This window comes from Uranotaenia lowii, chromosome 2, assembly GCF_029784155.1.
Source record: "Uranotaenia lowii strain MFRU-FL chromosome 2, ASM2978415v1, whole genome shotgun sequence".
Lineage (NCBI taxonomy): Eukaryota > Metazoa > Arthropoda > Insecta > Diptera > Culicidae > Uranotaenia > Uranotaenia lowii.
In genome coordinates this window covers 213,800,866-213,827,618 of record NC_073692.1, presented here as the reverse complement: position 1 = coordinate 213,827,618, position 26,753 = coordinate 213,800,866, and the positions used below count along the sequence as shown (strand labels likewise).

Here is a 26,753-nt window from a genome sequence, read left to right as displayed (position 1 = left end):
CAGATTAGACTGAAATCTCGGTTGTATCCATTGGTATTTGGCCAATTATCATCAAACAATTTTTTTAAAAATAAGATCGGCATGGTACGTGGTGAGAAACAGTGTTTGTTATATAGTTCTCAACTTAAAAATAACCCACAACAACAACCCCCCCCCCCCCCCCCCCCGCTCACACGCATCGCCAAATTTCTTGTTTAGTACAAAAAATTGTGATCTTCCTTATGCACAGACACTCCCAGACTTTTTTTCGAAGTTGCCCAGATTTTTCATCCCCAACACCTGGCATCGCTGCTTATAGGTACAAATATTTTTTCAACTTTTAGTTTCACCTCTCCGTTTGTTTTCGATCCGATGAGAGACCAAAGATATTTTTTTCAAAGATAGGCAAAACTAAATTTTATTTTCGCTATTATGGTGAAGAGTTAATTTCTCTTGTTTTAAACTTCATTCTATATTTTCTTTGTTACTCAGCACAATCGTTTACAATTTAGTGAGATTATTGTAAAATTTATGAAGCTTCATAAGAAAATTTGTTGATGTAAAAATAATAGTTGACGGTCTTTACTTACACACTGTCTCTGTGTTGAAATATTTCCGCTAAGAAAATCCCATGCAACAAAACAAAAGGAACCTTCGATCTGCACTGCAAAAAAACTATCTCTGAAATTTGAACTTTTTCGGTAAATTCGAATCTTATGTAAATTAAATTGATCTTAAACCTGCACTTTAAGTAAACCTTATTTTTTCAATTCACGATTATAGCAAACGAGAAGTTTACTTTTCCTTTTCTTAAATTGTTCTTTATCGTGTTATTTTTAAGATGTTGAATTTAACAGAAAAACAAAACTTGTTTTTTTTCTGTGTATCGTTTCTCTTACCTTCAGAGATTTTGCTTCAGAGGCAAAATAATTTTTCTCGCTCATTTTTCATCTGCAAAGACGAATTAAAAATGTAAAAACTTACCAAATAATCGTTTTTGTAGAAAAAAAAACTTTAGGGCAAAGAAAATTTTCCTTCTCGATAACTATACACTTTGTTGATCATTTATCGTTCACTTTTCGCAATAAACTTTAGAAAAAATTAAATGAGCACAACACCCTCCACCTATTCACAACAGTGCTGCCGAATCTCCTCTCGTGTTTGGAAGCTTGATATACAATTGAAAATCTGCTGATGTGGTTTGTTGAAAAAAAAAATATTGCAAGTATATTTTTAGTTATTTTTACTGAATAATTCCGCGGTTTTGACCAAGTTTGCCCGGATATTGCCAGGATATCGGTTTGAACATTTTGAAATCAAATGCTGGATTTGGCCAGGTTTTTTGATAAAATTGGCTGGATTTGTCCGGTCAGTATACGGCAATTCTGGCTTACACCCAAAATTTTTTGGGGAGCTTCAATTGAATTAAAATATTTTTTTTATCAAATGATACCATTTTTTATCATTTCCATGGGTTATCTTATCCCATGTATTAAGCTTGTAAACAAATGTTAACGATCTCTTTTCAAGATCTCCCGTAGAATGGAAAACCCATTTAAGTTTAATTTTGTACTTAGAAATTTCTTAATAGATTTCCGCTTAAACCTCTGCAAGATTCAATGTGCTTTTTAAAATTTCTTATAATTGGATGGTAGAATTGAACACATCGATGATCAATGATAACTTAAAATTGTAACCCTTCGTTTCATAAAGTTACAAATTTGCAACAATTAATGGGGAAAATCGAATTTAATTTTATTTTTTTTTCTTGATGTACTCATCATTTCCAACTGTTTGAGGAAAAATAAATAAATAATCATGAAATGAAGGGTTAAAATTTACAAATGAAATTGAATTGTACAAAACTAAAAACTTCAGATTAAATTACTCAAAGTCTCGTGCGTTGGATTTCGTTTTAACTTTTTGCATAAAATGAGCGTTTAATTGTCTAATTCCTATTGTAAATTAAATTCCTACACGGCAATCAAAGTGTTGAAATCGCAGCCTTGTACCTACAACCCTCAGTTTTATTAATTGTTTCCCTATGAGGAGTTCCAAAAATATGAAAATAGATGGTTCGAAAAAGCTGGAACATTAGTTTTCAGTCCAAATAGTTATTCAACTGAAGAAGTCAATTCATAATGAACATAAATTAATTTATCCATACTTTACACAATGCATATTCTAGTAGATTCTCAACTACTGATCTCAATATATTCCTAACAGGCGAGTAGTTTTTTTTATCCTAAATGAAGGCTCATTATTGCAATCAAATGCCTCGCACCGGTACCACGTGCTTTGAACAGTAGAAGGAAAAAACACCCGCCAAACTTTCTTCTTTCAATTTTTTTTATGCTCAGCAAGCTTTGATGTGCTTTCCAGTACACGTGAACTTTGGATGGTCGTTTCTAATGCCTGGCCCATGGTGATGGTGAAAACAATCCCGCCAAAGGAAACGAAAATCGGTTGACAAATGGGTGCCATGACTTTTGATTCGTGGGAATAAAAACATAAGTTGTATGGGAGGGTCCCTTTTCTTAGGCGGGAGGGGCCCAAAACTATTACCTCGACCTTTCTCATGTCCGTTTACATCACTGTACCAAATTTCAAGCTGATCGGTTAAGCGGTGTGGATTTGTATATGGTGCATATATATATATACAAATATATATAGCCCAACTCATCTTTATATATTAGATATTAACGATACAGTTAATAAAATATAGTCAAAGGAAATAATATAATACAGTACAGTATATTGTAATAAAATATTAAAAATAGTATAATAAAAATAATAAAACAATTGACATAAAAAACATTATATAGAAGGTATGAAAAATATAATATCTATGTGTGAAAAGTTTGAAACATTTAGATTAAATGAGCCAGAGAGTTCAAATCACCTGAAGAATTAAAAACGACAAAAAAATAATGACAATGTATTAGAATGGAAACATTTTGAAGAAATCAAACTGCAGGAATCCTTTTAATACCCTTGAGAAAAAAAAATCATTTTTAAAGCTGGATTTTAAAACCGGCAGACTTCGACCAGATGAAACAAGCGTCCAAAAACATTTGTGTCTCGTTTAGTTTAAACAGGAGAAACCATACCTTGATGCGCCTTACCTATGTTATATGATAGCTTATATAATGATTAATATAATCAAATGAAATATAATACTTAATAGGATAAATAATATCATATTTTTTTATAAGTCATTATAAAATTCATATAGTTATAAATGCATTTATGAGCCTCTCAGAGCCAAATAAGTATAAGGTATAAGTGACCAAATGGTCGATTTTGAGTAATTCATTTCAAATTTTTTTTGACATTTCAATATTTGATGATTTTTTTGGATTTTTTGAATTTTATTATCATACTTTTACATTCGAAAAAAAAAATACAAATTCTCGGAAAATATATGAAAAACATATCAATTTAAAAGCGTGTTTTCTCGAAATAAGCTTTTATACACTTATACCCCTTTGGCTCGAAGGGGCTCATATAGTAATATGTTGGGTAATAGAACAGCTTCCGCATACGTTTCTTCTGTTTAAAATTCCTGAAAATTAGAACATGATTTATGTTAGTTAGTTTTTTATAGCAGCATCGTGGTTGTTTCAAAGAAAAAGCTAAGAATTTTTTCCTATAGATAGATTCCTTGATCACCTCACTCAGCATGCATGGATACTGTTTAGAAAATAAATGTGATTATAAAATGTATAATAAGTTTTCAATTATGTTTTGGACGGATACGCTGTGAAAAACCAATTATTGATTATTTAGGCACCTGAAAGTTATATGTATGATCACAAGAACACATGTGCATTATCACATCAAAAAGAAGGTAAAAATTTCAATGATTGTCTTCCACAACGCTTGCAATAGCTTCATCAGATTATCCCCAGACGCCTGCATTCTAAAAAACTGATGATAAAATATAGTAGTAAACAATAAAATATTTAAATAATTGAATGCGATACTGAAATAATAGAAAAATTAAAGCGACAAATATGGATGTATGGATGGATATGGATCAAATGATAAATAAGACATAACTTCGAATGCCTGCAGCTGTTACTTCAGCATTACCTTTTATTTTTAACGATCCTCTTTTTATCAATTGACTTATTTTACATTTTGAAGAAAAAAAATACATGAAACAATATTATTCAAGAATACTAAAACGAAAAATCCTATATTAGATCAACAACAAACGTTATATTTTTACCAGAGGTAAAAATACAACTGAGACAAGAATCATCGCTTGATCAAAAACAGAGATGTTGAGAAACGATGAGGTGAACAAAAAGGTATTAAAATAGATAGGATTAACGACTGAAAATTAAATATTTAGTTATGCATCATAACAAAATAGAGCAGTAAACGACGAATAACTTTTTATCAGATTTCTTGCATCGATATTCAATATTTTCAAATTCTGTTCATTGTTCCTTAGACGCGGTACTCTATCGTTTTGACATTGCTGGCAGCAATCTGTGTAGTTGCGGCCAAGGTTACCATGACATCGAGAATATTGCTTGGTCGTGCGAGGTCCATCTTGTCGCCAGAACGAATTTAATAGACTCCCTTAGGGCCCGAGGAAAACCACCCAATGTTCCAGTTAGAGATGTACTAGCTGTGCTAGATTTGGACTACATGTTCGAAATCTACCTTTTTCTAAAAGCTATCGATCTTCGTCCATAATTTCTTTTTTATTTTCATATTTCCCTTTCTATCTTCCTTTCTCCTCTCACAAAGTGTTAAGTTAAGAAAACAATTGTAAACAACAAAATCGATTTTGGCACCCTAAAGCCTAAAGGCATGAGCCGCTTCAAATAAAGAATTGTTAAAAAAAAAATTTTCAAATTCTGCTCACTCAAATCAATGCATGTATTTTATCCATCACAGCAATTTGTTGAACTTTCTGAAACTCTGGCAACGCTTAATGAAATATTATTGCGAGCTTCTGCTACTCGCCACCATCGCCTACCTGGCAGCCACGTTGCTTTTTACCCGCCGACGAGAGAAACAGAACAAGAAAATACATTACACAAATACAAATATAAATTGATAATATGTTTATAAATTAGAACGCTCTCACCATATTGCTGCCTCATAGTCTTCTCTCTCCATCGGGTTTTCTTCGCTTGGCGCGGGGCGCCATGTCTGACCAACACACAGACGCACTCATATCTACTGCATGCTGATTAAAAATAATCCAATTAAGGTGAATTGGACGCCATGTTCTTGAGCAAATTTTACTTTACGACCAATCACTTCTTGTTTGACCAGCGCTTTATCAATATCACATAATATTCGGACTAGTTTTTCCAAATTCCGCCCACTCAGAAACACAATAGTATTATCCATCAGCTTATTGCGCCAGTACTTTAAAATTGATATTATACATGCAGAAAAAATCCAAAATACAAGCGCTAATAATCATAGCAGCTTTGCCTACTAGCGACACGTCGCATACGTCGCGACGTTGAAAATAATAACGACGTACCGCAAGTTTCCTTGGAGACGATTGATGCGATTGATGTCCTAAGGAAAATGTACAGTAAATAACATAAACAATGTTCGAGTACTACATCGAAATCGCCTACTGGACTGAAAAAAGAAAAACAAACCTGCGAATGACAGAAATCTCGCTAGTAAAAAAGCGTCGCTAGTCCTACTGGCGCTATTCGGTTTGGTGCTTTACACATAATATAATCCTAGCATCCCATGCACTGACTATATATAAATGAATGGATTCCCACCCACGCACGAAAACCGCTCGAAGAATACTTTCGATAATTTTTCCCTACACACTCGCTCATTTAATTTTTATACATTCACACACCCATATTCCGTTTTTTTTTTTGGAAAACACCGATGCTGCTCAAAAAAACTTGTAAATTATTCGCGGAGACTCAGTCGCCATTTTGACTAAGCGTCGTCCGCTTTTTGGATTGCATTTCATCATTACACCACACATCACATTTCTTTTAATTACAACTTATCAACTGAATATCAATCAAAGCCATCATTTCCCAAACAAGTTCCCTTTTCCGATTCCGACCCTATATTCGATATTTTCCGTAGGTAACCGAACTAATTTTATCACTTTTATTTTCCACACGAGATCCGCGAGAGAAAAACCGAAGCGAACCGAACTCATCAAGCCCACAAAGCGAACTGTCATCTATCGCGGAATGAAAATATGCTTATTTTCAAGTAGTTTAGGTAATTAGTCAGGAAAATGATTAGACATAGGGGAATTGTTCAGATTTCTAATTTGTTTTATTCAAGAAAGATTTGGTTAGTTTTTTTTGGAAATAAAATAAAACCATTTTTCCCGAATTCGTTACATACGTTATCGATTTTATGAGCAAAGGCTTTCATGTTGAGGCTATTTATACCGACTTTAGCAAAGCCTTTGATCGCATTGACATACCCCTTTTAATCTTCAAATTAAAAAGAAAATGGCTTTCATCCAAATCTTCTCTCCTGGTTACAATTATACTTAACTGATCGAACACAAATCGTTCGTTTCCAAAACGAATTATCGAAATATGTAGCTGTGACCTCTGCTGTGCCTCAGGGGTCTCATTTAGGACCTCTCCTTTTCATACTGTTCGTTAACGACATTTCCTTTATTCTAAAACGGATTGAATACCTAATATACGCCGACGATATTAAACTATTTCTGAAAATAAAAACAACCAAAGATGCTGAAACATTTCAAAACGAAATCAATGTTTTCTTTGAATGGTGCAACAAAAGTTTACTTCAATTGAATGTTAAAAAATGCAACTCTACATCATTTAGCAGAAAGCAAAGTTACCCTTCCATTGAAACAAAATTAGGCAATTAACCAGTACAAAAATGCAAAATTGTAAGGGATCTCGGCGTCATATTGGATTCAAAACTCATGTTTGTAGAACATCAGAACAATATCATCAATAAAGCAAATTGCATGCTAGGATTTGTAAAACGTTTCAGCAAACACTTTCAAGATCCGTACACCATAAAATCACTTTATATATCCTATGTTCGTTCGATATTGGAGTATTGTAGCATCATATGGAATCCTTATTCAAATATTCACGAGCAACGTCTCGAATCAGTTCAAAAACATTTTTTGTTATATGCGCTACGTAAAATCAATTGGACCACTTTTCCTCTGCCATCGTATGAATCTCGATGTAAGCTTATTGATATAGAACCTCTCAGTAAACGCAGAGAATTTTCCCAAATTGCATTTGTAAATGATGTTGTTAAACAAATAATAGACAGTCCTGAATTACTTTCAAAACTAAATTTTTACGCACCCTCCCGTCCATTAAGAAATAAACATTTGTTCTACATTAAACTTTACGAAAAAGACTATGCAAAACATCAACCTATTAATCAAATGATGTACAAATACAATTTACAAAGTGAAATTATAGACGTAGCGATAAACAAAACACAATTAAAAAAGGCATTCAAAAACAACTTCATAGAACAACAAAACAATAGCTTACATTAGTTTTAAGTAGTTTTAAGTATTGTAGTCTACATAGTTTGACTTAATAAATAAATAAATAAATAAAAGCTACACTATTCTGTTGTGTTATGATTTTCAACAGATCCAGTCAACTTATCTGCTTTGCCGATGACATCGATATAGTCGGCAGATCATCTGCGGTGGTGGAGGAGATCTACCGCAAAATGAAACGCGAAGCAGGAAGGATTGGGATGATGATTAATACGTTCAAGACGAAGTACATGCTGGCCTGCGGATCCGAGACCGACCGAACCCGCTTGTCCAGTAATAACAAGGTCACGATCGACGGCGACGAGCTGGAGATAGTCGAAGACTTTGTCTATCTCGGCTCACTGGTAACCGCAGACAATGACACCAGCCGTGAGATCCGGAGGCGAATTATCAGCGAAAGTCGTGCCTACTATGGACTCCACAAGCAACTGCGGTCGAGAAGACTTAGCCCTCGCACGAAGTGTAACCTGTATATGACGCTCATTAGACCGGTTGTTCTCAACGGGCACGAGACATGGATATTGCTCGAGGAGGACCTGCGTACACTCGGAGTATTCGAGCGACGAGTGTTAAGAACCATCTTTGGCGGCGTACAGGAGAACGGAGTGTGGAAGCGAAGGATGAACCACGAGCTCGCGCGACTCTACGGCGAACCCAGTATCCAGAAGGTGGTGAAGGCTGGCCGGATACGCTGGGCGGGACATGTTGCGGGAATGCCGGACGACTGTCATGCAAAACAAGTGTTCGCTATGAATCCGGTAGGAACAAGACGAGCGGGGGCGCAACGAGCAAGGTGGTTAGACCAAGTGGAGCGTGATCTGGCGAACATAGGGTGCCCGAGAAATTGGAGAACAGTTGCCATGGACCGAGTGAATTTTAGGAATTATGTTCGTCAAGTTATGTCGTGAGACGAAATACTATGTAAATAAATAAAATAACGTGAGTTAATGTACCTAGCATTTTGATCAGTTGAAGATAAAATTGATGTTCTCATAAAATATATATTTTAGGTAATATCTTACTGATTAAAAAGTGTTATGCAAATTCGGATCATTTTTTAATTGTACGTGTAGTCTGAAATTCAAAAATAAATTTAAAAAATATAAAATACAAAAGTTTTGTGAAAAGTTTAAGATCTAGAATTTTTTTTAAATCAATTTTTTGGTAAGTGGACTTTTTTTTTAAAGATCGCGTTTGCGGAACCTCTAAACATGTTTTATTTTTAGTTGGCCCCATACAGAAGTTTGTTCTCCACGCCCTATTATATCATTTAGTAGTTTTACCCCATATTCTCAGACATAATGCAATTTTGGTACATCCTATTGTACATTTATTGAAATTATTATTTTTTCTTCAAAAATTTGGCGTACACACGTACAAGTTCAGGCTGGGTTATTCGCATCATTAAGTGATTATGAACAAAATTTCTACTACAAAATCTTTAGTCTTTCAATGGCAAATGAATCGAGCCTAAAATTGCAATCATTTTAAGGTTCAAAATGAGTTGTGTGTATTGAAAAACGACGAAAACAGTTTTTTAACAATTTTCGAGAGAAACAGGAATTGACCAGCTTTTTGCATTGCGTACTCCTATATGCGTCGGTCGTAGCAATAAATCGAAAACTTGAACTTGATCGTTGTAGGAAGTCACAAAAGATCTCGGTAGTCTGGAAGTTTGAAATGAAACCCGTACTTAGGTAACAACCGATTGTGTAGCCGGTCCTTGGAAGCATACGACGATCTACATGTGGACACCAGGAGGACGTTGTTGGCAATACTTTGGTAAATCATTTTACTTTCTGGACCTCAAGTCGTGTTGTTGAATTTTTAAGGCACTGCATTCCTAACAATATTGCCAATTTTTTTCTTCTGGGGTATGATTCTGGGCAGAATTAACTGATCTGCTAGCACAACCGCAACAGCGGTTGGCGCCAATGTGCTTGTGGTAAAATTCGCATATTTGAAGTTAAAAGGAAATTAATGCACTAGGTCAATTTATGTATATCTTTTTTTTAAATCTTGGGTCCAAGCAATCCATAAAATGTGGTTAGTTGAAGTTTTAGTTTAGGTTTCAAAAAAGTAAGAAAAATTGCAATTCGAAAAAAAAGTTTTCTAAATTTTTTGTGATGCGTGAAATTGTAGCCCTTCATCTCGGCCAATGTGGGAACAAAATAGCGGACAGCTTCTGGGAAACCGTCTGCGAGGAGCACTGCCTGAACGATCAGGGCCAATTCATCGGAAAGCACTTCCTGCCACTGCAGCGGATCAATGTCTACTTCGACGAAGCGCCGTGTTGCAATTTTGTTCCACGTGCCATCTTCGCCGATTTAGAACCGGGTACGTTGAATGGCTTACGGTGCAGCCGTTTCGGGAAACTATTCTCCCCGGACAGTTTGGTGAGCGGAAATTTGGGCGCAGGAAACAATTGGGCCCGCGGGTATCACACCGAAGGAAGGGAATTGATGGACCGGCTGATGAATGTAGCCCGGAAGATGGTCGAAGGCTGTGATTGCTTCCAGGGATTCCAACTGGTTCACTCGATCGGTGGAGGAACTGGTTCCGGGTTGGGTTCGTTGGTTATGGAAAATTTGAAAGACGACTATCCTCGGAAGATAATGAACACATTTAGTGTTATTCCGTCACCTAAGGTGAGATCTTTTTCGAAAAGGTTTCGTTTATGCAAATAATCCATTTTTTTCTCAGGTTTCAGAAGTAGTCGTTGAACCGTACAATGCCGTATTCAGCTTAGGCACCATGACCACTTGCAGCGATGAGACTTTTTGTCTGGACAACGAAGCACTTTATGACATCAACATGACTACCCTGCGAATCCCGAAACCTACCATTGATGATCTGAACCACTTGATATCGATGGCAATGTCCGGTATCACCTGCAGCTTCCGATACCCTGGTCAACTAAACTCGGACTTGCGGAAGCTTTTGACAAACATGGTCCCATTCCAGAAGCTGCACTTTTTCGTACCCGGAATTGCTCCGCTGACTGCAAAGGCGAACGAATGCTACAAGCAACTTTCTGTTCCGGAGTTGGTTTATCAGATTTTCGACGAACGAAACCTGATGGCGGCCTGCTCTCCCAGCAAAGGGAAATATCTCACCGCAGCTGCTCTTTTCCGAGGTCGGGTTTCGACCCGAAATGTAGAGGAACAGATGGCCAACATGCGGCAGAAAAACATTGACTGTTTTGCTCCCTGGATCCCCAACAATGTCAAGTCCGCTATTTGCGACATTGCACCAAGAGGCCTTAAGATGGCAGCCACCTTCATTGCCAACACAACGGCCATTACTCATCTATTTTCGCGGCTGTTAGAGCAATTCTCGACCATGTACCGACGAAAGGCTTTTCTCCATTGGTATCTCGGGGAGGGAATGGAGCAGCAGGAATTTACCGATGCTGAGCAAGAACTTAGACAACTCATTTCCGAGTATGAGTGTTACGATGAGAGGGCAGGTCAGGACAGCACAGAAAACGTGGAGTAGCCTATAGCGGAGTTGTAAGGGTTTACGTTTATAAAACGCCCTAAAACACACGGTATTGTACAAAAAAATTGTATACAAAAAGTTAGAACCAAACGTTTTTTTTATAGTAAAGAGCTTGGAAATTAATCATTTTTCTTTTTTTTTAGGCATTGACATGGTTGAAACATTCTTATCATTTTACGATTTAAAATCTATAGCATCTTCACTAGACGTACTCCTCTTTTTCAAGTACATTTTCACTATGGTTTACTCTTCCGGTTAAAATTAACCCACAAATCGAAAAACTGACTTTCTCAGAAAGTTGAAGCAGAAATTCTCAAGATTTCGGGTTTAAAATTCAACGTTTCAAAGACAAAATAAAAAGAAATTAGGGGTCCTATCACATAAAACTCCAGTCATTGTCGAGAAGAGCGAAATGTCGTATCAGAGATCGAGTGAAACTGATCGAATTAATTTGAGAGCACGAATGGCAGCTGTCATGATTAAATTTTTCAAAGCGTCTTTGAGATGCTTCCTCATGCACAGTATCAGGCTTTCCACTGATTTTCCTGTCATTTCTGAAAGATTTCGTTAATGTTTACGGTTTTTATATTGGCCTGTAAAAGCCTATTTTACAAATGGTAATAAAAAAAGTGCAAAATTGACAGCTGAGTCACGAACTTTCAAGTAGTCGACTCAGTTGAGCTACTCGACTGAAAATCTACTCGACTCTACTACTGTAATACCAAAATGGCTCACTCGAGTAAAATGACTCGTGACTCGTCTTATGTAATAGGGCCCTAAGTTAATCAATTTTTCAAAATATGAGATCAAAAAATTTTTCAAAAAAATCTAGAAAAAAGGGCTGAATCAGAAATCGAAGGCTGATGAAATAAACTAATTTAACCTTCCTTTGCGGTTTACAAAAAGGACCATTAGTCGGTTACGGTAGGTTTGCCAAACACTTTTAGAAAAAAGCGGGACATTTCACGACAAAAAAGCGGGACACAGCAAAAAAAAGCGGGACATTGAAAAAATTCTTAATAATACCAACTCTTATACGTATACCATCAGCCAAAGTTATTCATAGAAAGTACTCTAAGGTTTTTTTTAACGCGGATTAATTTTGCTCAGTTTTTTTAACATGACTTCTATTTACACGGTTTTTGCAATAAACACGGTTATTTTTCACGGTTCTCGCAAATTAACAAGTTATTTGAGAGAAATATTTCAAGTCCTTCATGTACAGGGCGGATTTAATATCGCATAAATAACCTTTGTGCTATGACAAATATATTTCAAATTTGTTTAAAAATTTGAAAATTCAAGAAAACTTTTTTCATTGTATGCTTTGGATAATTGAGTTGAAAAAGGCGGTGTATAAAAGGCAATTTAACTAAGATTCTGTGGAAAATTAAAATCTATAATCATTTGGAAGCAACTTAAACAATATTTTCTTCATACCAAAGTTATTTACATTGCATTGGTAAACGTGCTTCGTGCTGAACCAGAATCTTATTGTAACTTTGAGTTATTCAATGTTGTCTCATGTAAAGTCTGGAAAATTTATGCTTATTTTGAGAATAAGACGTATTCGAAAAAAAAATTGTATTGTGTTGCTTATTTCGAGGAAACAAAGATGTATTCGAAAGATTTTTTGTGTTGAACCAATGAATTAAAATTCAGGATAAAGTTTATTTTTTTTGTAGAGAAATGAATCCAACTGTAAGTTGAAATTTCAGGGACTAGACAAGATGAAAATTAATGTAGAAAAACATGTGAAAAAAATTCGCCTTGTCTCCCGGTAGGACTTGAACCCACATCTTGCGCCTCTCCGGGGCCCATGTATTAACATTCTACTACTACAGGAGACAACCTGGCGTATGAAAGTTATACTCGACACTCGACCAGTATAACTTTCATACGCCAGGTTGTCTCCTGTAGTAGAATGTTAATACATGGGCCCCGGAGAGGCGCAAGATGTGGGTTCAAGTCCTACCGGGAGACAAGGCGAATTTTTTTCACATGTTTTTCTACATTAATTTTCATCTTGTCTTGTCCCTGAAATTTCAACTTACAGTTGGATTCATTTCTCCACAAAAAAAGTTTCGCTGACTGAATGTTTGAGTCAAGACCCATCTCTGGGTCACAATTTAAAAAAAGTTTCTTTTTTTTTCAATTTAAGTCAGGGAGTTTTGTAAAAGTTTTCCTTGAAAAAAAGCGGGACATTTTTAGGAAAAAGTGGGACCCAGATTACTTTTTTTACTGTATCTTCAAAACTACTGAACCGATTTCCGTTGTGGGTTAACAAAAAGCGTAAAGTAATAGTCGATATACCTCAGATTTGGTCCTCAATATGTTGAAATTCTATGATTTAATACTATAACTGGTCACCCTATCAGTCTCTTCATTATTTATCATCACTAATTAAAATTGAATTGAATTGAACAGAACGGCTATTATTTTCATTAAAATTCCTTGATCCTCATAAAAATATAGTTACATACAAAATCTTTGAAAAAAATGAACTTTAAAAATTACACTAGTTTATAGCATTTTTGAACTCAGTAAACTGAAGGTCATTTCTAATGTAAAATCGGGCGCTGAATCCGAAAATGAAATTCAAAAAAATCTCAGTAGAACCGTTTTTGAGTTATGCTCCAAATTTGAAATTTCGGAAAAATTAAAAAAGTTCTTGTACTAATATTAAAATATCTCGGACGACACAACAGTAATTTGAAATCCCTCTTTTGCATATTGAATAAATTTTCAATCGATCATCTGAACACTGTTTTTGCGTTTGACCAACAGTATTGTTGATATTAGTGACTTTATGAGAAAAAAAATATTAAAAACGCATTTTTTAAGAGAAAATTTTGTTTCAACGAAAGTTTTAGACTCGATGGTAGCATTCAAAAAATCTGATTTTCTTTTGCGCTTCAATGTCAATTCAAAACAAAAATTTCAAGAAGTTATTTATTAAAATCGGTTGAAAATTGAAGAAGTTATGGCTACTTTACCATAATAGTATTTTTTGTAATTTTTCATAATTTAACGAACCGCAGTACACTTATCATAGTATAGGAAGAATGAAACATGATGAATCTCACTCGCTCCAAGTCAAAATTATTTATTAGCTTACCAGAAGGTCACATGCCAAGTTTCAAGAAGATCTGACCATAGGAAGGGGTTGTTCGAGTCTCAAATGTGAATAAAATTTTGAGGTATTTTGCCCGGAAGGAACGATAAATACTGGTTTTTCATCAATAACTTCTTTCATCACTAGCTGATTGTTTTTTATGGTTGGTTTTCTTAAAGCCTAAGTTGAGACAAATATTTCACCCGAAGACTGTAACTCGATTGGATTTGAAACAGAAAAGTTATTCCGGTTCAAAGATTGTATTTTGGTCGAGAATTCTCGTATAAAACGCAATGCGTAAAAAGTACTTATTGCGTGTTGGACAAAATTTGCGGCGCTTGAACTGCAATAACTTTTTTACTTCAAGTCCAATCGTGTTGCACTCTTCGGGTGAAATATTTGTCTCAACTTAGGCTTTAAGAAAATCAACCATAAAAAACAATCGGCTAGTGATGAAAGAAGTTATTGATGAAAAACCAGTATTTATCGTTCCTTCCGGGCAAAATACCTCAAAATTTTATTCACATTTGAGACTCAAACAACCCCTTCCTATGGTCAGATCTTCTTGAAACTTGGCATGTGACCTTCTGGTAAGCTAATAAATAATTTAGACTTAGAGCGAGTGAGATTTACCATGTGTTATTCTTCCTATACTATTATAATTGTACTGCGGTTCGTTATATTATTAAAAACTGCAAAAATTACAGTTATGGTAAAGTAGCCATAACTTCTTCAATTTTCAACAGATTTTGATAAACAACCACTTGAAATATTTGTTTTGAATTGACATTTAAGCACAAAAGAAAATCAGATTTTTTGAATGCTACTATTGAGTCTAAAACTTTCGTTGAAACAAAATTTTCTCTAAAAAAATGCGTTTTTTATATTTTTTTCTCTTATTAAGTCACTAATACCAACAATACTGTTGGTCAAACGCAAAACCAGTGTTCAGATGATCGATTGAAAATTCATTCACCTTCAATATGCAAAAGAGGGATTTCAAATTACTATTGTGCCGTCCGAGATATTTTAATCTAAGTACAAGAACTTTTTTAATTTTTCCGAAATTTCAAATTCGGAGCATAACTTAATAACAGTTCTACTGAGATCTTTTTGAATTTCATTTTCGGATTCAGCGCCCGGTTTAACATTAAAAATGTTGGTCAGTTAATCAAGTTCACGATTTTTTTTAAAATTTTGTAAACTAGTGTTATAAGCTGTGGTCTGGAAAACCAAGCACTTTTATTATTTCATTATGACTACAACGAAATGGGCTATCTTTGATGCTAAACACCAATTTCTTTCAAGACTGTAGGTCTAAGTTTATGAAAATCGGTTCAAAACTACTTTGAATTTATAACCAAAACAATAATCCGGGTCTAGCCGGTTAATTGTCTTTTTTTACTGGGTGACTCTGATAACCCTATTAAAAAAAACTAAAAATGAGAAATTGTAGAGCTCCTGATTTTAGGAAAAGTCACACAATTTTATGTGTTTAGCTTTAACCGTTCCTGAGATATCGCTTCGAGAAAGTACATTCCGAATCATATAGACCCTAACCGCAAAGGAAGGTTGACACAAAAAACTATAAAAATTCTAGATCAAACTCTTGATTTCTCAACACACTCATAATTTTTCATCAAAAAACACCCCTCGAAAACGAAACGTCGAAGTCAAAGTGCTCGCAAAAGCGGTTGAACGTTTTCATAACACCAATGCACAGTGGCCCAAATCAAACATTTAGCGTGGCAAAATTAATAACACAAAATCGGTGTATTTTAAACAAATAATTTGTTCTACAAATATACTTCATATAACAAGCGCTTTCTTTTTAAAAGGTGAATTATTAGAACGTGTAAATACCGTCGAAATTGGTGATACTAATTTCTTTCGGTGAAAAGATAAAGTTTAGAAATGTTCTAGAAAGCTATAGTTTGTATCTTTTGAAGAAACTTTGCTGAACATACCAAAGTCGTGCAACCTTTGAAAAAGAAAGCGCTTGTTATATGAAATAACTTTGAAGAACAAATGATTTGTCTAAAACGCATCGATTTTGTGTTATTAATTTTGTCTCGCTAAATGTTTGATCTAGACCACTGTGCAATGATAGCACTATTAAAGCTTAGTTCATTTACTCAATAAAATTACAATTACAATTTAAAAAAGGGACACTTTCTTTTGCTGATAGCTCATTCCTAGTTATCGGACTTACGAAATTTTGACAAAATTTTCTAGCCTGTAAAAAGACTATTCGGCTGTTTTTTTTTCAAATTTTAAAACTGTCGCGTTTTCGAGATATTTACGATGCAAGAGAAAAAGGATAAAATCGTTTCCTTTAAAATCCATCGTTATCAAATCGATAGCTGGAAAAACCGTCGATTATTAAATGTATGTGCATAGGTAGTGGAAAAGTATGCAAACAGTGTCAAAATAAAAAATGTCAACAAAGTTCAAACCACGTTAGAGTGAAGCACATAATCGGCAACTACGGTCATCAAGGAAGTGAAGACTCAAACCAGAATTTTAATTTTGAGCAAGCGAAAAACTAAGTGTAGATAGCTGAAATGTCCCGCAATTTTTTCTCCGATAAGCTAAACGTGTAGCCTAACTATGAATGAAATGAAACGTGTAGCCTAACTAAACCTAACCTCAAACAACAAATTTTTGTTAGTTCCAGAGCTCGTAAGCTTCAAGGCCGCTACCGAGGCAATGAGACAGGTGATTTCTGATGGGCGACCCAACTTATGAAAAACCATATTTCAAACAAATTCCAGCGGTTGAATCCTGAAATAAGGTTGCCAGATTGCCCGGTTTTATCCGGGTTTGCCCGGTTATTTAATACAAAATTTGGGAATAGTCCGGCTCGGCCCGGTTGTCCGGATTTCATTGAAAAAAGCCCAGATTTATTCACTTTATTTGGCAAATCAAACAAAAAAAAACCTATTGTGTTGTAATTTTTTTTATTTATGCCTTCAAAACGAAATTTTCGAGCAAGTTTTATGAAAATAATCATGGAAGGTGTTTTTGGAAGCCTAAAGTACGATTTAAAATCTGTCGATGAATTTTCATGTAAAATTTGTTTGACTTGATTTTTTTTGAGTATTTTTTTAGTTTTGACTAAATTTGCCCAGATGTACGGATTTTTCGTCGTCAATTTTAAAATCGAATGCCCGGATTTTGCCAGGGTTTTATAAAAATTTGCCGGATTTGTTCGGCTTGAATACGTTCTAATAAAATCTGGCAACCTTATCCTAAAACATTTCTGATCGTGACAAGGCCCCCTGCAGATTAAAGTATGTGTTTGCTAGTTGATCTGTAAAAAAATAGAATGATTTGCCAAGACTCTGCTCCTGTGGAAAAAACAACAATTTTCATAACAAAAACTTTGGATTTCGCTATTTTAAAAATCTTAAAAAGAACTCTTATATGTATATTTCGCATCTATTTCGCATCCCACCATCTTAACTTACCGATTATATTTGAGGTTCAATCTAATGATCGTTTTGCTTCATTTTTGTCAGCTTCCGCTAGCAGATATTCCAGTAAGAACGTGTTTAAGTGGCATAAAAAAATCAAGTTTTGTTAATTTTGAAACAGCAAAATCCACCAAATTGCCCTCATTTTCTTCAAAAGAGAAGTATTGGACCAAAAAGTAGCGGAAATTGAAGGAGGAGGATGCAGCCTTCAAAAATATAGATTTGACGAAGTAGAGGTATCATAATAAATAAATACACAAAATAAGTGATAAATACTGATCAAAAACATGACTGAAAAAAATGTGCGCCGGTCGATTGGCGATATCAATAAAAAAAAAGTAGAAATATTTCTTACAAAAAACGATTTTTTTTTACGAATTATCATAAGATTACTTTTATTTCCCTCATAGAAAGTATTTCGGCCAAACGTATGGTTTTTTGAGATACACGCATTTTTATTCAGTTCGGCTTGTCTAGTGAAAGAAACTCAGGGTGGCCACAACTTTTTCATTTTGAAATTCCCGGTTTTTTCCCGGTTTTCTCGAAAAAAAAATACAAGGTTTTCCAGACTTTGAATGTTCATTTTTGTCGGCATGTAACAACATTTTCAACGAATTTCATTGATTTGGTTGTTACATAACACTCAAATCATTGAACACTTAAACGAATTCGATTCTATTTTAAGGTTTTCGTCACATTTATATAAATAATAGAAAAAAAAACCTTCAGGAAGTCGTTTTGGGGTTTTAAATCATGTTCACTAATTTTTTGATGTGTTACATGTATCAATTGTGCTACCTACGTCTCTTTAGTTTAAAATTGTTCTGAGGGAGTTCAATCATGTAACTCCCTTGTCACAGTGAATTCAGGAAAAATGTTGTTTCAGACGTTTTACAGTCAGTAATAAATGTATCTTTAAGTGTAATATAAATTTTTGATAAATATTTATCATTCTGATTCATAGAGGATTGTTTATAATTACGCATGTTTTTCAAAACACGGGGAAATTATGAACATTTGTTTTTAGGCATTTTTTGATTATCCAAACTTATCTTTAATGTTAAAAATACCAATAACCGTCAGGAGCGTTATACGTAACTATATCAGTTTCTAAAATCTGTGAATATGAGATTGTATGGACAAGATTTCTTGTTTATTTGTGAATACAAAAATTCCCCATGACAAATTAAGCGTAAATTTTTAAAGATAAAAAATCGTATCTAGAGGCAGTGTTTAGATTCCTCTAGAAATATTGCCAACCATTTCATGAAGAACATGTCTTCTGTTTAAGCTAAATTTAAAAATTGTATTCTTTAGAATTTAGAACATTCTTTTTTTATAAATTGAAAAGTCAATATTTGCTAAAAAAAAATCTTATTCAATTTTTTAATGGTTATTATAATTGTATTTTATGCAATTCTTTAGGACTGAATTGCATAAAATACAATTATAATAACCATTAAAAAATTGAATAAGATTTTTTTTTAGCAAATATTGACTTAACATTTAGACACTGAAAACATTATCGAAAAGCAATCATATTTAATACAAACTGATTTTCTCCTGCAAAAGTACAGTCCACGATCTACTTCATCAAAAATTTCCAGTAGGATTTGGCATTGTCATTGACATGTGGTTATTTGAAAGATGCACTTCTTGTAGGTCTATTAATGGATTTTCAAAAGATTTTCCAAATTTTCATAAAATCTTGTATGAAACTCGTTGCAAAACTCGATTTTTTCATCTCCGACATAATAATCCAACTCGGCAAGCCCCGTTGGATAAATTAACGACTCGTGCTTAAAAATAAACTTTTTGTAACTTGATGCAATGAATAACTTATTAGAAACCATTCACCAAACATTGTTTTTGCTTCTTGAAAACTTTAAAAAAATATGGGCAACAAGTCAAAGAGTCTCTATTAAACAGTTTTTAATTTTATTCAACGGCATATCAAAATTTTAGATATATACAAAATTTAAAACATTTATTCAATTCAGATTGACCCATTGTTTTTTATATCTTAAAAAAAGGAATTTAAGTTTCGATATGAATTTGGAAAAAACTGCAAAAGGAATTCAAAGTTATAATATCTAAATTTTTTATAATAAAATAAAAAGTATCGCAACTCAATAAAAATAAGGATCATTTATTTTTGATTTTTAAAGCGTAGTAAAATTGAATTTTGCAGTCTAAATTGATTGATACTCAAATTAAACTACCTTTACTATTAAAGAAATCTGAACATTTAGCATGATTCAGTACTGTCAAACATTGCAAACTATATTTAAAATTTGAAAAAAAAAAACGATTTCGTACATTATTTTAACAATTTAAATTGATGAAAAACAAGTTCAACATATATTTCTATTTTGAGTCAATTTCTCGAGGTAAAATTATGAAAATTAGGTTACTGTTCCGGTCAATAATAGAGTTATAACGTATTTTGTATTTTTTTTTTTTTTGGAGACAAACCCTGTATCAGTAAAACAGATCTTTATCAGAATTTCTTCAAACACATGCTAAGCTAAAACTAGCTTTAAAAGGATTCATGCAAAAAAACAAGTTGATAAGTGGACAAATAAGGTTTTTAAAATCAAAGAGACTCAACAGGGTAAATAAAATTTTCAGAAATTATGAGCAAAGATGTAAAATCCAGATTACATTAAAAACATGATATGTACATATTATCAAATCTGTGAAGCCTTTGTTTCACAAATTGATTGTGTCGTACTGAATTCGAATCATTTGTCAGATTCTGTAAAATCTAAATCTTGTGATATTGGGTTTTGAGATTTAAAAATTACTAAGTTTTGTGTAAAATACATCATTGATAACTAATAAACCGACAACCCTATATAAAAATAAAAACAGATTTCGAATCAGTTTATTATCCTCCATTTGATTGAGGATTAAGATATTACCTAGCTATTCTAGATTTAAAGAAACAATGCTTGAAAAAATCATCCCAAAAAGGACTAAAAATAAACAATATTATTGACATTATTTTGTTTTTTGGACATGGGTCTTTTTTAACATTCCAATTCAAGAGATTTTTTTCTAAAATGCCTTACTTAGGACACAAATACGTATATTTTGAGAAAAGTATCATGCAATGTTGAATCATATTAAGATTTTTGAAGAATTTACATAGCGACTTGTATCGACATAAACACACCCTCACGATAAAAGACAACATTTTCACTGGATTTTTCTAAATTTTATTTCAACATTTACCACGGATCAGGTTAGAAATCAGTTCATTCGAAATATTCGCAAATTCTCAAAGGAATCTTAACATATTCAAGCTTTAAAAAGTGTAATTTGAAATTTTTTGGATATATTATGACCAGCGATCTAAAAAAGTCAATTTTACAAACAGTGCGTTTGATAGGATATTCCTTTTCAATTTAGCACATTACCAGCGATATTAAATTTATTATTATTAAACTACAAAAAAAACACCGTGTCGTGCATAAAGATGATTGTCTTGTGTTTAACTCTTAAATTAAACATTATCACTGAAAAATTGTAATATAAGCATTTTTTTAACATTTCCATTCGAAATTTAGCTATAATTTGCTTGCTTTTATATGATTGATAGTTTTTAATAAATAATTGTAATAATGTGCGATACTTGAACGAATTTCAAGAGACTTTTTAAATTTCTCATCTCATTTTCGATGCTGTTTTGAACTCTATATTCCGGTAGAATTAGTAAGTTTTTTTCAATTTATTCGGAGTTGAAGAGAAATCAGAGAGTAGTTTAAAAAATTCCAAACTTATAATATTCTTCTTTCACATTTTCGAACTGTTGAATTCTGACTTAGAAACTGAATTTTAAATTTTGGTTTGAATCCCTGATCTTAAAACGAAAACTGAATTTCGGTTTCCTTTTGTTAATTTTCCCGGTTTTGGGTCTGAATTCCCGGTTTTTTCCGGTTTTCCCGGTTCGATTTACAATTCCCGGTTTTTTCCCGGGTTTCCCGGTTTTCCCGGTTCTGTGGCCACCCTGGAAACTGCAATTTTGTTCCTACTGGTTCTCCCAAGCTATGCGGAGAGAGCTAAAACGCACTTTTTGTTAACAGATATTGTCTACACCCACAATAATTTTCACTTAAAAAATAAGTGAAATCTGTAGTAAATTCTCGCCATACGTAATTTCATTTGAATTTTAAGTGATGGGTCAAGTGAATTCACTTAAGTGACCGGTCAAGTGAATTAAACTATGAAATTCGAGTGAAATTTATCTGAGTTTCTAAGTAAGTTTCTAGTTAATTATCTCACGCGTTTTTGAATAAAAGAACATTTATAGAACAACACTTCGATTTCAAATACTTACATTACGCTTTCACCGTGAATTTATTGATTGGAAAATTCCATCGTAATCCCAAGGCAGATCGGTTACTGCGGATAGTGCGACTTCTGAATCTTCCCTGCTGCAAACCAGAAAATCTGTCCAGTTCAACCCACAAGCTGAAACATGATAACACCTTTAAATAACTTCCCGCATAAATCAGTATCATAAAATGACCGTTACTGTAATCTTTCTCCCGAGACACCCAAAAGATTACCCTAATAGTTATCAGATTATTGAAGGATGATTATATGAATCGTTTTGGGTATCGTTTGGACACACTTAACGATACAGAGAACGGGTTGTTAAGTAGAGTTACGATTCAACAACGATTCAAATGCAACGAACCGGTTGGATCATACATGTTATCTTTTGTTAATGATCTACCCATAAAATAAGGATGATACGATGTATCTTCAATTATTCATAAAAAGATTAATAAAAAATAAATAAAAGTAAGAGTTACTAAAGTTTGTTTATTCTACATTTAATTACAACACATTTTGAAAAAATTATTCTTCAACACATAAGATTACACAATCACACTACACCAAAAACGTACACTTCATAAGCGGTTCCATTGAGGCAGTATGTTCCCGAGATGCTGAGATGGTGCCGAGGATGTAGACCAGGAGGGTTGGTGTTACCTGTAGTGGCCACAATATTGCCATCTTTTCCATCTCATTATCCTTCTGCGCTCCCATCGGATTCGTTTGCAATTTTGCGCCCTCGTCTGAAGCCGCCTAAAATTTCCTTACAGCTCCTGGAAGGAAAAATATTTTTTTAATAGGCATCCTTTTATGATTACAATTACTTTAAGTAAGGTACTCACCATTACCATTAGAGTAGGTGTCATCTCCGAACGTTCCGACTCCTTGAAAATTGTTCAGAACTAAGCCGGGAGATTTTTTTTTCACAACCCAGGCAAACTCAGCCACGTGTTTTGACATGACAGCAGCAAAATTGATGGCGTGTTGTAAAAATACTCAATTTGTTTTTTGGACCATTTATTGAATCTTTCAAAAAGAATTCCTTATCGTTTTATCGCGTTGCAAAAATTATCTTTTTGGTTTCTAGAATATCAATCGTATCTTTCGGAAATAATATTTTTCTGTTCTAGCAAAGACACATTGAGCCAAGATGCAATTTGACAGGTTACTATTGATGCAATCAGAATGCAATAATACGGACGTTTAGGTGTATCATACTTTACTATGCGGGTTTTCCTTACATCACGTTTAACACAAACTACCGCCAAAATCACCTAGTAAAGAATTGGGAAAATCCAAATCCAGCATAAGCTTTAAACGCTGCTCTTTAGAATTTGCCATTTTGAACTCTGAAAATAAACACAATTACAACCCGACATTCACTTGAAATTCAAGTGATAGGGAAGTGAATATTTTTTCTCACTTCAAATTTAAGTGACGACTGAAGTGAATGTGGATGAATTCACTTGAAATTTAAGTGACTGCCAAGTGAAATGTATATGTCGCACTTGAATGGAAGAAAATCACTGGATCCTTGTTTTTAAGTGAAAAATCATGTGTATTTTAAGAGTGAATTTGGGTTCAGTGTACAGACAAGAGTGAACGAGAGTATTCACATCTGCTGATAAAGAGAAATCCCTTCTCCAGAAATTTCTGTAGAGGAAAAAACTGTAAGCGAACACAGTATTTTTGTACTTAAACGAAAAAAAACGCGAAATTTCTTCGGAAATCATTTTTTGAAGAAAATAAATCCAGAGCAGATTTTTGGATAATTTTTTGGTACAGGTATTTTTGGTATGTTGAGTGAAGAGATGTTAGGTGGTTTTGTTAAAAACAGGTCACAGCGAAGAAAATATCAGGATTTTTAGGAAACCACTGGATTGGTGGAATTAATATGCTTAGATTGTACATATAAATAAATGCAAAATATAGGAACTATTAACGCCTTAACATATGCAATTGAAACGGAAAGGCTAACCTGGAGTTTGAATCGAAAAACACCACCCCAATATCGTCTGAACAGAGATTATCATCGGTAAAATTGTACAAATTAAAATATTATTTAGAGTTAATATTAAATTTTTTTTTTTTTTTGAAAATCAGTACAATTCACTGTTTTTCAAAGATTAAAACATTTCAATCATTTAAAAAAAAATTAGGACGACACACCCCTATAGAACAGGATAAATCCTGAAAAAAAGTCATCTGTCACCTCTGGTTGGGTCGAAAGAAATCAAAACAATATTTTTCTCCATTTACACTGAGGTGTACGATTCAAACACTAGAGCGCTCTTGGTTAGATTTCTCTTTCTCGCACCGAGATGCGAGAGCTCTAACATTAGCTGTCTGAGTCGCTTACAGCTCGTGTAAACCTCGTATAATGAATGGGGCATGATCAGCGAAAGAGGATTGCACTAGGAAGCTAAACTGAAGTGTTGTTTTCTCTCTGTTCTTCGTTGTTTAGGAGGAGCCGTACAACCCTTCTAAGAGGAATACCTTCTAGTAGCGTAAAGTGAATTTAACGTTTCCAGGGCTGGTAGCGGTTTGACAATGAAAAAGTAGTGACTTTAGTGACCAAAATTTGAAAAAAAAGTGACCAAATAGTGACTTTGAGGACCGAAAAAAGTGACCAAATGTAGAACGAAAAAAGTAACTTTGAAGTACAAAAAAATGTGACCAAATCAGGCCCGTGCGAAGGACCCGTCCAGGGGGGGGGGTTTCGAAATTCAAATTAGGATAAAAATAATAACAATACCAAAAATAAAAAATTGAAATGGAAAAGGTTTTCTTACACCGTTTGTCACTCATGTTCAACACACAAACTAAAAAAATTACTGATAAACAAAATTTTGGAAACATATTACAATGAATGTTTCAAATCTTCGATAAGTCAAGAAAGTTAGAAATAAATTAGTTTCAAAAGAATTTCTTAGCAAATTTAAAATTAAAAAAATCTGAATTCTAAAATAAATGTCCAATCTTGTACAAAACTTACCATGAATAGATGTTAGGAAAATGATAATAATTGTTCATTTTTATTCATCTTAATTTGGAATTCTTTTCCTCATTTTCAACAGGAAGTTTAGTGAGAAATTCCACTGTAATTTTTTAGTTTGAACAAAAAATATTTAATCACGATTTAAAATGTGAATTACCGATTACTGAATAAGAAATGAATTTTGAACAGAGTTTATTCAAGGTTCGATGGTTTAATTTAATTTAAAGAAGAATATATTTATAATTATTTTAAAAGTGCCAGTTATATAAGCCAGACATAAAGTAAAATCCTCCAGTTATCAAAATTTCATTTTTTAAGCTTAAATAATAACTTCATGTTCAACTACACTGACAAAGAAATGTTAGAAAATAAATAATAACGTGAATGATAAAAACTGATGAAAAATTTAAAATAATGATTTCAAAACTTTTGTTATTAATATTGAAAGCACAAATCAAATACAAAGTTAGTTAACACTGCGTATTAAAATTTACTTTTAAAGTTGCTACTTAGAACAATTTTTCAAACTTTTTAGTTTAATTTAAAAATCATGATCGATCCAAAAAACATGATTTCATATAAAAAATATTAATAAAAAGTTTTTAAATTTTTAATCGCAGGTTTTTAAGCTTTAAATTACAGGCTCTGAGTATTTTGTCTCTTTTGATTAAAATATTGGGTCCTGAAAGAATAGAAGGTTGAAATTATGTTTTATTATTAAAAATTCGGAGTTAAAGGCTTATGGTTGAAGAACACGAATTTAAAAACAAGGAGACAATTGTTAAAAATATGTCTTAAAAATTTAAAAAGTTTGATTAAAAAAAATCCGACAAGTTGATTAGAAAATTGAAAAAAAAACTGTACAATAAAATTCGGTAAATTTATTTGAAAATTGAAATTACAATATGGAAATAAAAGAGATTAGTATTTAAAAACATTTCAGGTGAAGTTTTTTCAATAAACATGTTTCACTATAACCATTTTGGTGCTTATTTTTTTGAATTATTGATTTGGTAAATAGTGTCCTAAACTAGAAATTTTGTTGAATTCGGCCGAACACATTTAGTTTTGGTGATAAAGAGTTTATTACTTTTTTTTCTTTATTAGGCAATCACTTTATACAAAGTTTTTATTTTCCGATGGTCTATATAGCAATTTTAATTTTTAAATCTAAATTTGGGTTTATTTGGATTGGGGAACGGGAAAGGGTTAGGTTTGGGCTTCCTATCATGAGAGACATTGCTTGATTTACACTGATTCACATAAGTGAAGATAGGGGGTTTTCTGATATTGCTCTGATCACTATTAACATCGATTTCTGGATCGGAGGAAGAGCAATTAGTGTGCTGTGGATCATTCCGTTTCTTCGGTGAGAGTTTATTTTATTACTAGTAAAATTAAACATTGATAGATAACTGATTATGGAAAAAATGTCATTACAAGTATTTTTTACATCACAGCAGAAAGTGTAAAAAAACTTGGTTCTATTTAAAGCTCATCAACTTTTATTTTTAAATAATACATTTTTTATTTGAGTTTTTGTATAAAAAAAAGTGCAGAAACTTCTCTAAAGATTTATAATAATGTTCAAAAGTCATTTCAATAAAAAAAAGCTGATAGAAATATTGCATACATATTTAGATTCGGGGAACCTAAATTAGTTGAAATTACCGTTTAAATTCATTGCACCTATGAAAAATGTAAATTTTGTGGCCTTGTATAAATTTTTAAAACCCTTTTTTTAAGTATTTAGAAGAACAAAAAACACGAAATAAAATTGAGTGTGGAATTGTTTTTTTAAAG

General features: G+C 33.2%; 2 protein-coding genes across 2 annotated transcripts in view; one reads left to right on the top strand and one right to left on the bottom strand.

Annotated features, from left to right (window-relative positions):
* LOC129743761 (protein bicaudal D) overlaps positions 1-26,753 on the bottom strand; it is a 90,171-nt gene that overhangs the window by 29,719 nt on the left and 33,699 nt on the right. The gene's annotated exons all lie outside the window — the stretch shown is intronic.
* Positions 9,562-11,093, top strand: LOC129743762 (tubulin beta chain-like). Its single transcript, XM_055735907.1, has 2 exons — positions 9,562-10,161; positions 10,217-11,093. The coding sequence occupies exons 1-2, from the start codon at positions 9,640-9,642 to the stop codon at positions 11,009-11,011; spliced, it is 1,317 nt and encodes a 438-aa protein (XP_055591882.1). The 5' UTR covers positions 9,562-9,639; the 3' UTR covers positions 11,012-11,093.

What these genes read in the sequence shown, in the direction of transcription:
- LOC129743762 (XM_055735907.1), top strand. Translation starts at nt 9,640, where the DNA reads ATGCGTGAAATTGTAGCCCTTCATCTCGGCCAATGTGGGAACAAAATA. An exon ending in GTGTTATTCCGTCACCTAAG is followed by an intron (nt 10,162 to 10,216) that starts GTGAGATCTTTT and finishes TTTTTTTCTCAG; the next exon opens with GTTTCAGAAGTAGTCGTTGA.